Source organism: Rhinoraja longicauda, chromosome 9, assembly GCF_053455715.1.
Source record: "Rhinoraja longicauda isolate Sanriku21f chromosome 9, sRhiLon1.1, whole genome shotgun sequence".
Classification (NCBI taxonomy): Eukaryota; Metazoa; Chordata; class Chondrichthyes; order Rajiformes; family Arhynchobatidae; genus Rhinoraja; species Rhinoraja longicauda.
The window spans coordinates 15,922,166-15,936,379 of NC_135961.1; the positions used below are offsets into that span (position 1 = coordinate 15,922,166).

General features: G+C 41.4%; 1 protein-coding gene across 3 annotated transcripts in view; it reads right to left on the reverse strand.

Annotated features, from left to right (window-relative positions):
- LOC144596496 (reticulon-1-A-like) overlaps window positions 1–14,214 on the reverse strand; it is a 55,272-nt gene that overhangs the window by 29,641 nt on the left and 11,417 nt on the right. Inside the window, exon 3 of one of the 3 annotated variants that reach the window (XM_078404838.1) lies at window positions 5,900–8,803. The exons of the other annotated variants lie outside the window; for them this stretch is intronic. Within the exon in view, the coding sequence (XP_078260964.1) occupies window positions 5,900–8,803 (2,904 nt within the window). The remainder of the gene's footprint in view (window positions 1–5,899; window positions 8,804–14,214) is intronic. 3 annotated transcript variants of the gene reach the window in all.

Consider the following 14,214-nt stretch of genomic DNA (forward strand, 5'->3'; position numbering starts at 1 on the left):
AGAAAACAATATAGCTTTGCTTTCAAAATGAAAGGACATTTATCACTGGCTCGACTTGCACTTTTCCAACGTGTTCACGTGTTGCTACAATTTTATGTTAGCTCTACCCTTTGATTTGGGAGCATCTTCAAATTCTAATACGGACAATCCCTACAGTATGGAGGAGTTGTGTTCTTAGAAAATCATCATGATTTTATTGAATGCAAAACACTATTTCCCCATTGAATCCTATGTTATAAGAGAAGTTGCATTTTACAGGATGGGCAAAGAAATGACATGGAATATAATGATTAAAAAATCAGATTGTTCAATTTGACAGAAATAATAAAGGCAGACCATTTTTTTTTTAAAATGGTGTCAAACTGAAAGTGGTTAGTGTCAGATGGCCCTGTGTACCCCTACATGAATCACTTAAGTTAGCATGCAAGTAAGGCAAACTATTGTAAGTGGAACTGTAAACTAACAGAGCTGCCTTGCTCCAATAACATAAGGTCATGGTGAAAGAAATTACATATGAAATATCACAAGCGTCATCTCTCTAAGCAAAGATAGTTCCAATAGCAGGAGATGCAACGGTTCATCCAGGTTATTCATGGGGCAGTGGCTCTATCATCTGACAGAAGGAAAACAGGCAGTGCTGATAGAAGAATAGGAGATCATCTCATTTGAAAGGTACAATATTCTTATGGGGCTTGAAGGGATGGTGTTGCCTAGCTGGGATACATCTAGAACCAGAAGTCAGTCTCAAAAATAAGGATTCGGTCATTGAGGATAGATAAGAACTTTCCTGTGTGCAGTGAATTTTAGGAATTATATGTGCCGAAAAAAGTGGTAATGATTCAGTGGCTCAGCATTTTTATCTTTTTAAATATTAAGGCAAAAATCTGGAGTTAGTGCAAGAATGGCAGAAGTTGAAAGGTAAGCAGGTTCAAGAGATCAAATGGCCTGTTCCTCTTTTTACAGCTTTAAAAGTTTAATTCTGGGGGATAAAACTTAATTTATTCTGGTGTGTTTGGTGCGCATCTACACTTTACAACCACCAGTTAATACCAACTTTACTCCATCAACAGCATACCATAAACTCATATAACTGCTTCTGCACGTATTAGCCTGGAAATTCAATTCCTTAGTATTTAGTCTTTTTTTCCCTAATCACCATATTGATAACTGAAATCTCCCTGTGTATTTTATTTTTACTCATACCTCTAACATGAATGCCAATTTCCTCTCCACAACTGAGATCTTCAATGCTTAAATTACAAGTTTCTTGTTTGTCTTTGCGAACAATCTCTGGCTGATATATTTCCTCTGAGTTCTGCTCTTTAAATCATTCCTCCCAACATTTACTTTACATTGTTCTACTGTTCATTAGCCCAAATGTTTCTTTTAAACCAAAACTAATTACTGTCACGACTTTTCCTAGTCTACTTCTCACTCTGCTTTACAATATGTATTTCACGATAAAGTATAGCGGATTCTGGTAAAAGGTAATCGCCCCAAGTTTCAACTATTGCTCTCCAGAGTTCCTGCCTGCTTTGAGTATTTCCACTACTTGCTTTCATGACAATGCATATGAATGATTCATTTGAGTTACTAGAGTGTGTGACAGAAATGTGTCCTATGGAAGTCATATATCACTACCTGCAAATTAGAGATACAGAAAAAAAATATGTTCTTATGAAATTTGTGGGGAGGAAATAAACAAATTGTGAAAGCAACAAATTATCTCAAATTTTATTTTTGGTCACTTAGTTCTGTGGAGCTTTGATATGTGGGATTTGGTTATGATGTCACTGGAACGATTGGGATGGCATACACAGCCAAGTCCCTCCTTTGCCACATCCCGACCAATAAGAGGACAGGTGAACAGACATCTGAGTAGAGTTGCAATCTCTGTCCTGGGCCTCCTCCATTGTCATAGTGAGGCCCAGTGCAAATTGGAGGAACAGCATCTCATATTTCTCATGAATATTGACTTCTCTAACTTCAGATAGTTCCTCTATCCCTCTCTTTCCCCTCCCCAGTTCTCCCACTAGTTCATCCTGTCTCCTACTACATCCTATCTTTGTCCCGCCCCCCTCCCCTGACATCAGTCTGAAGAAGGGTCTTGACACAAAACGTCACCCATTCCTTCTCTCCAGAGATGCTGCCTGACCCGCTGAGTTACTCCAGCATTTTGTGTCTATCTCAGAGTACAGTGCTCTCCACGCTCTTCACCAGCGGCATTTTTCCTGTTGTGCTGCATTGTGGGGAGCCAGAGTAGCCATGGCCACCACTTGAAGTAATCCCTTGGCTTTCACTCCACTTCCACTAAGTCACCATGCTTCAACCCATTACCTCCCTGAATAGTTCCTACACCACATTTCTCCCACAGGCCCAATCATCAGATCCCATCTCTTCCTCGGATATTCTCACTTTCAACTTTCCTAGTCCAGTAACCTTGCAGGTCAGAGAAAATGCTTCACAGTTGAAGAGCCGGGTAGTGCTTTACTTCGAGATGTCTGCTCATGTCCTCCAGGACTGGACAGAGCACTCAAAAGACAGACTTGGCTGCACTGCCAATCCAATCGATGCAATTTAATTTCCCCACAGTAACGAGACTGAAAATAAAAATTAACAAAGTGTCATTTATTTTGCATGGACCCTGTCCATTACCCCCATCGTCGGAGTCTAATGATGGGCACAGTTGTTTAATAACTAGCGGATCACTTTGTCGTTGCCAATATTAGAGGGGAAAATTCCCTTAGGAACATCCCCACTTATAACATGGAATTCAATGGGAAATACTTTATGTTTGAGAAAAATTGTGATACAAATATATATATTTTTAGAAACACAACCTTTCTGTGACCCAGAGAGGTCACCGGTCTTCTAACCGTATCCCCGTTTTAAAATTGATGTTATTCCCTTACTTTACATCCCTCTCCATAATTATCTGAATTATTTCTATTAAGTTGATCACATGCATTTATTGTATGTTTTCCAGTATTTTGTTTTCTTCGGGTCATTTATTCACTATCCATTCAGCAAATATTTGCAAAAGGTTCCCAATATTTAAAGTGGAATCACTCTTTCCCCAAAACCAGCTGGAAAAGTAATCCTACTTTTACATGCCATGTCACCTGAGCCCCCAAGCTAATTTCCAATCCTCCTAAATTAATTGTGCATAATTTAAGGATTATATCTGCCCATCATTGCATTGTCTAATCTCAGTTGTCACTGAGGTTTTTATTTTTATTATTTTTTATGGGAATGAATAATCGGTGTCAGCATCCATTTCTCATCCTAAAAGACCTCAAGGTGACCACAATAAAAAATCTACTTAAACCGCAAGGTTAACAGTACGTTCCAGGAATTAGACCCAGCAACCAAGAAGGAACAGCAATTTCTGAGAAATGCAGTATGACCTGGAAGGAAGCCTGCAGGTAGGTCTTTTACCATGCACCTTCTGCCCTGACATTCTGCTTTATTGGAGAAATCATGGATAAGAGGATGTACAGCTCAAAGAGCATAAAAGTGTTTAACTGCATTTTTCAGATTGTACACACTATTCTAGTGAAGAATAAAGAATGATATAATGGTGATTGAGGTATCAAGCAGGCTGCTTTGCTCTGGAAGGTGTTGAGCTTCTTGGATGTTACCGGAGTGACATTCGGTTGATCAAAACAGCACCTTCCCATGTTCCCCAGAGATGCAGCCTGGCCTGCTGACTAACTCCAGGACTTTGTTTCCTTTTGTCTATTAACAAGTATATTCAGTTCTTTGTTTGTACATGAATTGAACGGTACCCTCATTTATGCTGGGGCCATTCAGAAGCCTGATAATAGAGGGGAAAATTATGGTCAAGTCTGGTGGTGCATGCTTCCAAGCTTCTGTATCTTCTACCAGACAGGAGCAGGCAGAAGGAATGACCAGGATGGGATAAATCCTTGATTATGTTGGCTGCTTTTCAGAGGCAGCATGAAATATAGTTGGAGGAAGGTCTGGTCTACATGATAGACTTGGCTACGTACAAAATTCTGCGATTCCTTGCGTGCTTGAGCAGTTATTCCCAAACCAAGCTGCGAGGCAACCCTTTCTGTATGCTTTCTGTGCTACATCTGTATAGTATATGGAACCAGTCATTTACACATTCCAATTTTGGTTTTAGCCATCATCATCATCATCATCATCATATATATACAGCCGGAAACAGGCCTTTTCGGCCCTCCAAGTCCGTGCCGCCCAGTGATCCCCGTACATTAACACTATCCTACACCCACTAGGGACAATTTTTTTTTACATTTACCCAGCCAATTAACCTACATACCTGTACGTCTTTGGAGTGTGGGAGGAAACCGAAGATCTCGGAGAAAACCCACGCAGGTCACGGGGAGAACGTACAAACTCCTTACAGTGCAGCATCCGTAGTCAGGATCGAACCTGAGCCTCCGGCGCTGCATTCGCTGTAAAGCAGCAACTCTACCGCTGCGCTACCGTGCCGCCCATCAATGGGCATCTACCTGGGATATATTTTCTTTTTCCTTTACCCACTCTCATCAACCTCACCCTCACAATAATTCACCTCCACCACCATAAAATTTAGTTGTCTATGCCAGTTCCTTTGAAAATTAACCCACTTTCAGATGAAGATCTTCATCTTTGATTGGTATTTATTCTTCAAGAATTTAGAGCATCTTGATTATCACATTCTGAAATTCATTTCCAACAAGTGATGCTAGAAGCAACAAAAGACACCAAAGCTGAAGATTCCCTTGTTGCACAAGGACACTCAAACAAGTGATGCCCTGTCAAGAGAGCATTGGAATGATATGGCAAAACAAAGAGCTGGAGTAACTCAGCAGTTCAGGCAGCATCTGTGGAGGGAATGGACTTTTCTTCAGTCAGATTGTAGTAGGGAGGGAAGAAAGCTAGAGAGAGAGGCGGGGGAAGAATAAAGTCTGGCAAGTGATAGGTGAATATAGATAAGGAATGATATGGCAATCATGTCAAGTTTTACAACCAGACCAAGAAAAAAAAGTTAGGATTAGTCAGATGCAATTTATAAATTTAATAAGCTCAAACTAACTCTTAAACTGAGTGGAAAGGACATCAGTACTGAAGCTGGAAAACGTGATATATTTGCATTTAAGTCCTGCTGAGATTGAAACTGTTTTTGGAGACTGCAAAAATACCTGTTTTTTTGCAAAGTCACACAAATATGGCTTGGAAAAATATGTTTAGGATACTTACAAGGCTATGAATTCTGCTTAATTTAAAGAACAAAGGTGAAACAAAAATTGAAAAATGGCGCAATAAGAAACCAATTAATGAGAATATATTTTGCATAATTTAACGCATTTAACGGTTGGGATTGTTGATACAGTGTAAATGACTTCAGAAATCTGAAGATTTTCTACTCAAAAGAATGCAGAAAGCCAAGTAAGATGACCATTCAATTAAATTTTCCCCATTCTTTTTCAATGTACGCTCCTGCATTGTTCCATATTATAATTATAATATTAGTTAAAACATTGTAACTATAATTTTAGAGATGGTCATGTTTCAAATTAATCCTGCATCTAAGAAAGTTATATTCATGCAATCTGGGAAAGTTAACTTAAAACTTGAGTCACTAGATTAAAATTTCACTGTATTTCATTTGAAACTGTAAGTAAACAAATCAAAAACTGCATAATCAAGCATCTTTTATGAGATATGTAAAGGACATGAACATTAGATTAAAAAATAAATCACCCACAAAAGGACAATGACATTTCACACAGCCATGCAATTAAAAGCATTACCAAGAACAAACAGAAAAATGTGAGCACTTTTGCAATTCATGTAAATGTGATGAAACTAACTACAGATGAAGATGCATTTGTGAAGCTGGCAATTAATGCACACATATTGTTACCTGAATTTTTGTCCAGCTTTACTGAAATATCTGCAATAACAGCATCAGCAGAATCTCCAGGTATGTTAGTGTTTCTGGCAACAATTGTCAAATCAGGCATCAGTAATGCAACAGGAATACTTTTCTTCCTTATGTCATCCTCTTCAACAATAAAGGTGATCTCTGCTTCCTGCTGTGGTACACACATTGGTCTGGTTCCTTCCTTCTCTCCTAGCACTTCTGTTAATGCAACACTGGTTTCTAAGATTTTTGAAACAACCTCCTTTGAAGCTTTTGTTACTTCCTCATTCAAGGCAAATGAAGCAACAGGCATCATCTGTCCATGTGCATCCTCCAATATTTCTGAATGGCCAGTTTTAACATTCATTTCACATAGATTTTCCCAACCTTCTGGAAATTTATCCTGTGAAAAAGCAACAGGCGACATAACCGGCTGGGAAATATTCAAACAAGTCTCTTCAGCAGAAGTTTGTAAATGGAGCCCTTTACCCACAGTTAAAAGATCCTCACTGAACACTGGTGGTGGAGCTGTTGTATTAATATCTTCAATCAAAGAATGAATAGATTCAGCACACTTTTCCTCCATGCATAAACTGGAGAGCAATTCTCCAGAAGCTCCCTGAAGGCTTGGCATAATTTCTAACATGGTTTTGTCTGTAACCTTTACTGAGCCAGCCAGATCATCTTGAGTTACATTTTTAATTAGCAAGGGAATTTCAATTTGATCTTGGAGTGATGGTGTTCTGAGTGAACATTGTTTGTAATCAGTCAACATTTTTTCAAAAGGCTTCATACCCACTGTTAAATCACCTAAAGCTCCCATTATTGGTTCAAATTTGCTGCTGATAATTTCATTGCATAAAGTCACATCTTGTCTTTTCACTGTTACATATGTGTTAGCTGAGACTTGTTTTGGAGTAAGTGATGTTGGAGTGCATTTCTCTTCCTCAAACTTACTTAATGCTAATTCTTGTTTAATGGAATCATTTATTGATTGATTTGTACTTTGACATATATTTGACGCTTTGTATCCTGAATGTTTATAGAGATCCTCATCTTTAATTACCAACACTTTATTGGAACTAAACAGGTGCTCTGATAAATTTGATTCTTGAAGAATTGGAATTTGCTCTTGGCTGACCACAAAATCCTCACTAACTCTATTTTGCACAATCTTCTGATCGTCAAACAAATGCTGTATTTTTGTTACTTCTGGAGTGCTGCTTGCAGCATCATACATAAAAGCATGCGCAGGTTGCACTTTACTCTCATTTTGAGCAAGAGACTGTACTTTCACATACCTAGGATCTGCGATAATTTCAACACCACCTGTATCTGTACAACTTGGTATCTTTACAGTCTCATTGGATAGACCCTGTACTTCTTCAGAAATGCCTATAGCACACTGTTCTAAGGTAGACAGTAGTGGTTCAAAAGGTTTGAGCAGCTCTGGTGTAAATTGCTTAATTTCTATTCCAAAATCTTCTGATGTTTCAACACCTACAGCCACCTCACACAACTCAATTTGCGAGATTGTTTGCGATTGGTCCAGTACAAAATTTTGAGCAGTTTGTTCCGAGGTCATATCTTTAGCCAAAATATCAGTTTTTATTAACTGATCTGGCACAACTGCTAAACCACAATTTATTTGTGAATTCATTTCAGAAGCAGATGTTGCATCTAATTTAGAAACTGGTTTGTTTCCAGAATCTATTGGAGAGACAGGTTTTGCTTCATCTTCAACCTTCGTGGTCACTTCTGACTCAAGGAAAGTCGAAGGTAATGGCAACTTTGAAGTTTCTTTCAATTCAGTTTTTCCTCTAGAAGTATCATATGCAGAAATCATTTCATGACTGAAGTGGTCAGACTGTGAAGACACTAACATGTCGGATGAATCAAATGTAGCGTAAGACATGCATGTTTGAGGTTCATCTTCAACTGAAATTTGTGAAAGAGCAAAATATGTTTTAGTTGGCGACAGTTTGCCATCTTGTTCCAAGAGAGAGTCCACATCTGTGTAATCAAGCTTCACATTTCCTTTAGCTATAGTTTTCTTTTCAGTATCATGTAGAATGTTCAAAACATTGTGATCGTGAAGCACAACACTCTCTGACATTACAGGTACATTAATACCGGATTTATTGGCATCATCGGTAACAGCTATCCGATTAGCAGCTGTACGAGAATTCAGCTCATTTCTTTCCTTCATTTCTAAAGGGTATCCATAACAAAAGTTGAGACCACTGTCTGTTGGTTTTGTTTGCTCTTTAAAATCTAACATGCCATGCATGGATTCATTTTCCTCAACAATTCTGTTTAAAGGAAACACACCTGCTTTTTTCTCGTATATTAAGTCTAAATGAGGTCCCAACTCATCATCCCTTTTATTCGACAATTCAGTTTTTTCTATGGTTGCGTTCTTATTGTTCATCACAAGTCCTTGCTTATCCATTGCATCTTGTTCTGGCATTGTTTCTTCAAGCAAAGATGGTATATTCCTCATAAGTTCACTTTCATTTGGCTCTACACACTGCTGTTCATTGTAGTGAACTGAACATTCATCAACAGAAATCAGCGTGTCTAATTCTGACGCTTTTCTTATTGCTGGCTTCACCTGTGCCTCGTGAGCATGAGTGTGAGACATTTCTAAATTGCCTGCTGCTTGTCTATCCATTGTATTTTCCACAAAACCAGAAATTGAAGGTAAAATTGTATTTGCAGGAACTTCAGTCTGCATAACATCATCAGCGTGGACTGCTTGTGCAGACATTAATTCAGTAATAGAATCAGAAGAAGAGGAGGATATAGAGAAGACAGGAACAGGTTCAATATGAACAGCTGCAGCATCCTGTGGGCTCACAGGTTCACCGCTAGATGGCTGATCTTTCAAGTTGATAGAAAAGTCTGTGATTGTGGGTGGAGAGGAAATGAAAAGTATTGGTTTTAATTGACTTACATATAGATTTTCACATAAACTTTAAACAGCAATTTTCAGTTCTTTAAAAGGACCACTACATCTGACCCAATTCATCTTTTGAGTGTTTAGAACTGCATAACTGCTAATAAATTATACCTTCATTTAAAATCAGAACTGACTCCTTCCAACCCTCTCGTGACTTAACAGTACTTCAACCATTAAGTCCCCACACTCACTTGCCTCCTAACCTATCTTGTCTAGCCTGATCATTTTTTGATGTGCTCACCATACTCTTGGGAAATCTGATTTTGAGATTAACAAGATCAGTTGGAAAACTAATCTGCTCATTAAAGTTTCACATACTTGAACTCAGCAGAAACTTCTACCCAGTGGACAAATTGGAACATGTTAACTCTGCAAATCATTACCATTGAATTTATAAACAATGAAAAGTGCCAATTTATTATGCCCACCCACTTCAGTGGATGTTTGAGAAATAGGAACGCAGCAGAATCTTTCCCTTGAAATTTCCAAATAAACCCCAAACAATAAGGCAGTGTTTATGATTACTCTTTTGAAATGTAATGGATTAATTCTTTATATCACTCCATTTGATACAATCTCATTCCCACCAATCAATATTCAATGTTGAAATGGTGTCTCTAAATGATTATGGCATCTCTTATCTCATAAGCTATAATTTATTCTTCAGCAGGAAACCATTTTGTAAACGGGCTGATCCTCTGGACCAGAGGAGCACCAACAAAGTCAACTGAGCTTTGGGCAGTACACAGGCCTCCAGTGACTGCTGTCAAAATGTTTAAAAAACATGTTCCAAATGTATTCTTGAACAAGTCTGTAATTCACTCTTCTCCACGAACAGTAAAAAAAAAAATATTGGGCAGAAATGAGCTTGCCTGCTCCACGGGGAATTTCAGATTAACAGTTTGATACCAGTTTTTGGACATCCAATGAAACATGCAAGCCCAAGACAAGCTGAGGTCAATTATCAATGTTTTATTTCAGCAGCAGTGCAAAGATGCAAGGTTAGCTGCATTCACATCCATGCCTTGAGATTTACACAAGGGAGAAACAGTACAAACCAAAACCACATAAATATAAATGGATGCGCCCCTTATGGAAAAAGAAATACCTTCTCACTTATGACACTAGTCATAATTTGGCTCTTCTGGTCCATGTCAGCTACCACAGAACAAACCCTTCAATGCCATTTCCAAACACTCCTGCCACAGCCCCCCCCCCCCCCCCTTCCCCTTCAACATTCTCTCGCATGCCCACCAACTCCCCTTTGATTATTTTATTACTTATCCAAACTAAGGTGATTTGCAGTAGCCAATTAACTTACAAACAAGATTTTGAATGTGAGAAGAAACTGGAGCGTCCAGAAACTCAGTCATGGGAGAAACTCCACAGAGGTTGGGATTAAATCAGGACCTGGAACTTTGGAGCAGCAGGACCAACTGTGATGGAAGGGGCAGCACAATAGGGCAGCAGTAGACTTGCTGCCTTACTGTGCCAGAGACCTGGGTTCAATTCTGACTACAGGTGCTGTCTGTGCAGTGTTTGTATGTTCTCCGTGACCATGCGAGTTTGTCGCCGAGTGCTCCATGTTCCTCCCACATTCCAAAGACGTGCAGGTTAATTGGCTTCTGTAAACTGTCCCTAGTGTGTACAATTGAACTAGTGTCTGGGTGATCAATGGTCGGCATGGACCAAAGGGCCTGTTTCTACGGTGTATCTCCAAACTAAACTGCTGTATCAGCATGCTGTCTAAATTACCTGATCAAGTCACTGTACTTTTAATTTTGATGGTTTTGATTAAATTTAGATCCAATGTACTTGAAGTCAAATAAATACTGTCAGGCACAAATCAATTCAGAAACTACCTTTGAAAGCAACCAGGGACCCATGTACTGTTCAAAACTCAGTCAACTTTGCAGATGCTCCTCTTGGTCCAGAGGAACAGCTCATTCAAATCCCACTTCCGGAAAATGTAAATACTGGCAGTTGTAGACTATGGGCTGGTCCATTAAAAATTCTTTCGAGTTATACAAATCCCGACCGATGCCGCTATTTGGAAAGAGGATTAGAGCCATAGAATCATAGAGCCATACAACGTGGAAACAGGCCCTTTGACCCAACTTGACCAACATATCCCATCAACACTAGTCCCACCTGCTTGTTTTTGGCCCATATCCCTGTCGGCCTATCCATGCACCAAAATGTTTCTTAAACTTTGCGATAGTACTGCCCCTTCAACACCTCGTTTGATGCACCCACCACCCGATGTGTGGAAAAAATTACCCATCAGCTTCCTTTTAAATCTTTTCTCCCTCACCTTAAACCCATGTCCCCTGGTTCTTGATTTCCTTACTGTGGACAAGAGACTCTGTATGTTTGCCCAATCTATTCCTCTCGTGATTTTCCACACCTCTACAACATCACCTCTTATCCTCCTGCGGTCCAAGGAATAGCATCCTCGCCTGCTCAACCTCTGGCAGCATACTCGCAAATCCTCCTTCCAGCTCGACAACATCTTTCTCATTACTTGGTGTCCAGAAATGACAATACTCTAAATGAGACCACACAAACATCTTGTATAACTGCAACATGACCTCCAAACTTCTATAACATACTTCTATTCTTTAGCATTTTGAAGCCTTCTGATGGGGCTGATTTTTGTTTTGTGCTGCTCCCTTTGAACAGTTTTTTTGTGCCTGTGTGCTGTGATGTCTATTTCTTGTTGTGTTTTTAGTACTTGCTCTGATGTACAGCACTTTGGTCAACGTGGGTTGTTTTTAAATGTGCTTTTATAAATATATTTGACTTGACTTGACTATACTCAATATTCTGACTGATAAAGGGCAATATGCCAAAAGCCTTTTTGACCAATGATGTTACACATTGATTAGTAGGACTAGATGTTACAATCCCTAAGGTTTGCACTACAATTGACTGGTGCTGTTCTTGGGGGTGACCACTAGGTGATAACATAACATAACATAACAACACTTTATTGTCACTCGGCTTTTTACACCGAACGAAATTTCAGCAGTCACACAAAACACAGCAAAAAAGAAAAGAACACAGGACACCCGACCCCAACACAAACATCCATCACAGTGACTCCAAACACCCCCTCACTGTGATAGAGGCAACAAAACTTCCCCTCTCTTCCCCCCGCACCCACGGACAGGCAGCTCGACCCCTACCGAGGCAAACGACACGCACAGCCCCCGCAAAGGGATGGAAGGCCCCGCGGCCGAGCCGCCCTGGGCACCGAAACGTCCCGCGGCCGAGCCGCACCGGGCGATGTTAAGTCCAGCGGCCAAGCCGCGCCGGGCACCAAAACGTCCCGCGGCCGAGCCGCACCGGGCGATGTTAAGTCCAGCGGCCGAGCCGCACCGGGCACTGAAACGTCCCGCGGCCGAGCCGCGTTGGCGATGTTAAATCCAGCGGCCAAGCTGCGCCGGGCACCGAAACGTCCCGCGGCCGAGCTGCGCTGGCGATGTCAAGTCCAGCGGCCGAGCCGCACCGGGCACTGAAACGTCCCGCGGCCGAGCCGCGCTGGCGATGTTAAGTCCAGCGGCCGAGCCGCGCCGGGCACTGAAACGTCCCGCAGCCGAGCCGCGCCGGCGATGGAAGGCCCCACGGGCGAGCTGCGCCCCGGGGAAGAGACCTAATAAAAGAAAGGTTTCCCCCGCCCCACACATACACAGCCAAAAACAGAAACAAAAACCATCCCAACACCGACACAAACAAAAAAAAAGAAAAAAAGACAAACAGACTGCCAGAGAGCCGCAGCCGTTAGGCGCAAGCAACTCCTCCCCCTTGTGTACCTCAACGTCACTCGCTGTTTCGGCCTTTTATCACAAGACACCCTCATTCGAGCCAGACCCACCTCATGGTGATCAGTCCTGGGTGTGTGTGTCTTATGGTTAGCCTCTAGATGGTCACGTGGCAGCCCAGACAGCATCTTTTCAGCCACAGCCAGTGACTGCTCCGTTCTTTGATTGCCCTCCTTTGGGCCTGCCCTCTGACTCCTACTTCCCTCAGGAACCTTGCAGTGGAACTGGCTACAAAGCCCCTGCCACCCAACCTCCACTGGACGCACCCTTACACTCCAACCTCGCTCCTCTGCCTCTACTGCAAGGTTGGAATAGCTCAGCCTTTTCCTTTCATATGCCTCATCCACAACCTCCTCCCAGGGGGCCTTCAGCTCAACGATGAAAACACGCCGACAGGAATTGGACCAGAGGACGAGGTCTGGTCGCAGGTTTGTAGCTGTGATTTCAACTAGGAAGGAAAGCCTCTGGCCTAGGTCAACACGCATTTCCCAGTCCCTGGCTGCGTTCAGTGGGCATGAGTTGAGAGGCGAGGGGTTAGTCCTCCGTTTCTCTCCTTCCCAGATGAAGGATGGTATTTACAGGAATGTTATCTGGGCATTGATAGGCATGGCATTGGTGGTAACCCTCTTGCACTCGAGTTCGGCTGCCAAACATCTCAGCACCTGGTTGTGTCGCCAGGTTTATCTGCCTTGTGTTAGGCTGGTCTTACAACCAACCAGGATGTGCTTAAGGTTTGCTGGAACTGCACACGGGGGGCAGGCTGGATCCTCTCCCAGCCAAAGATTTAGGTTTGTGGGAGAGGGAAGGACGTCATATGTGGCTCTGGGTATAAAGCGCAACATTCTTGACTCCATGGACGAGGGGGGACCTCATTGAAACTTACCAAATAGTGAAAGGCCAGGAATGAATGTGGGGAGGATGTTTCCACTAGTGGGAAAGTCTAGGACCACAGGCCATAGCCTCAGAATAAAAGGACTTTAGAAAGGAGATGAGAGGAATTTGTTTGTCAGAATGGCGAATCTGTGAATTCATAGCCGCAGATGACTGCGGAGGACAAGTGAATGGATTTTTAATCGCCGAGAATGACAGATTCTTGATTAGTAAGGGTTTTAAGGGTTATGGTGCGAAGGTAGGAGAATGGGATTGAGAGGGAAAGATAGATCAGCCATGATGGAATGGCAGAGTACACTTGATGGGCTAAATGGCCTAAATCTGCTCCCAGAACTTATGAGCATTTGAGTACAACAGATTAAAAGTAGATTAAATGTTTGACATATTAAAATCAGGTAATGCTAATGTCTAACAAGACACCTATACTCATCTCCCAATTACCAACTGTATCTGTACTGGAAAGTGCTCTGCCTTTAACATCTTTAAAAAAATATCAGTTTTCAACATAGGTTATAAGATAAAGACACAAATTCAACTTGACCAGAACACTCAGCATCTCAATCTTCAAAGCCTCTCAAATATGTACTAGATTGAAGTCAGAACTACAATGAGACACTAGTAGGTGCAATTGAAATACT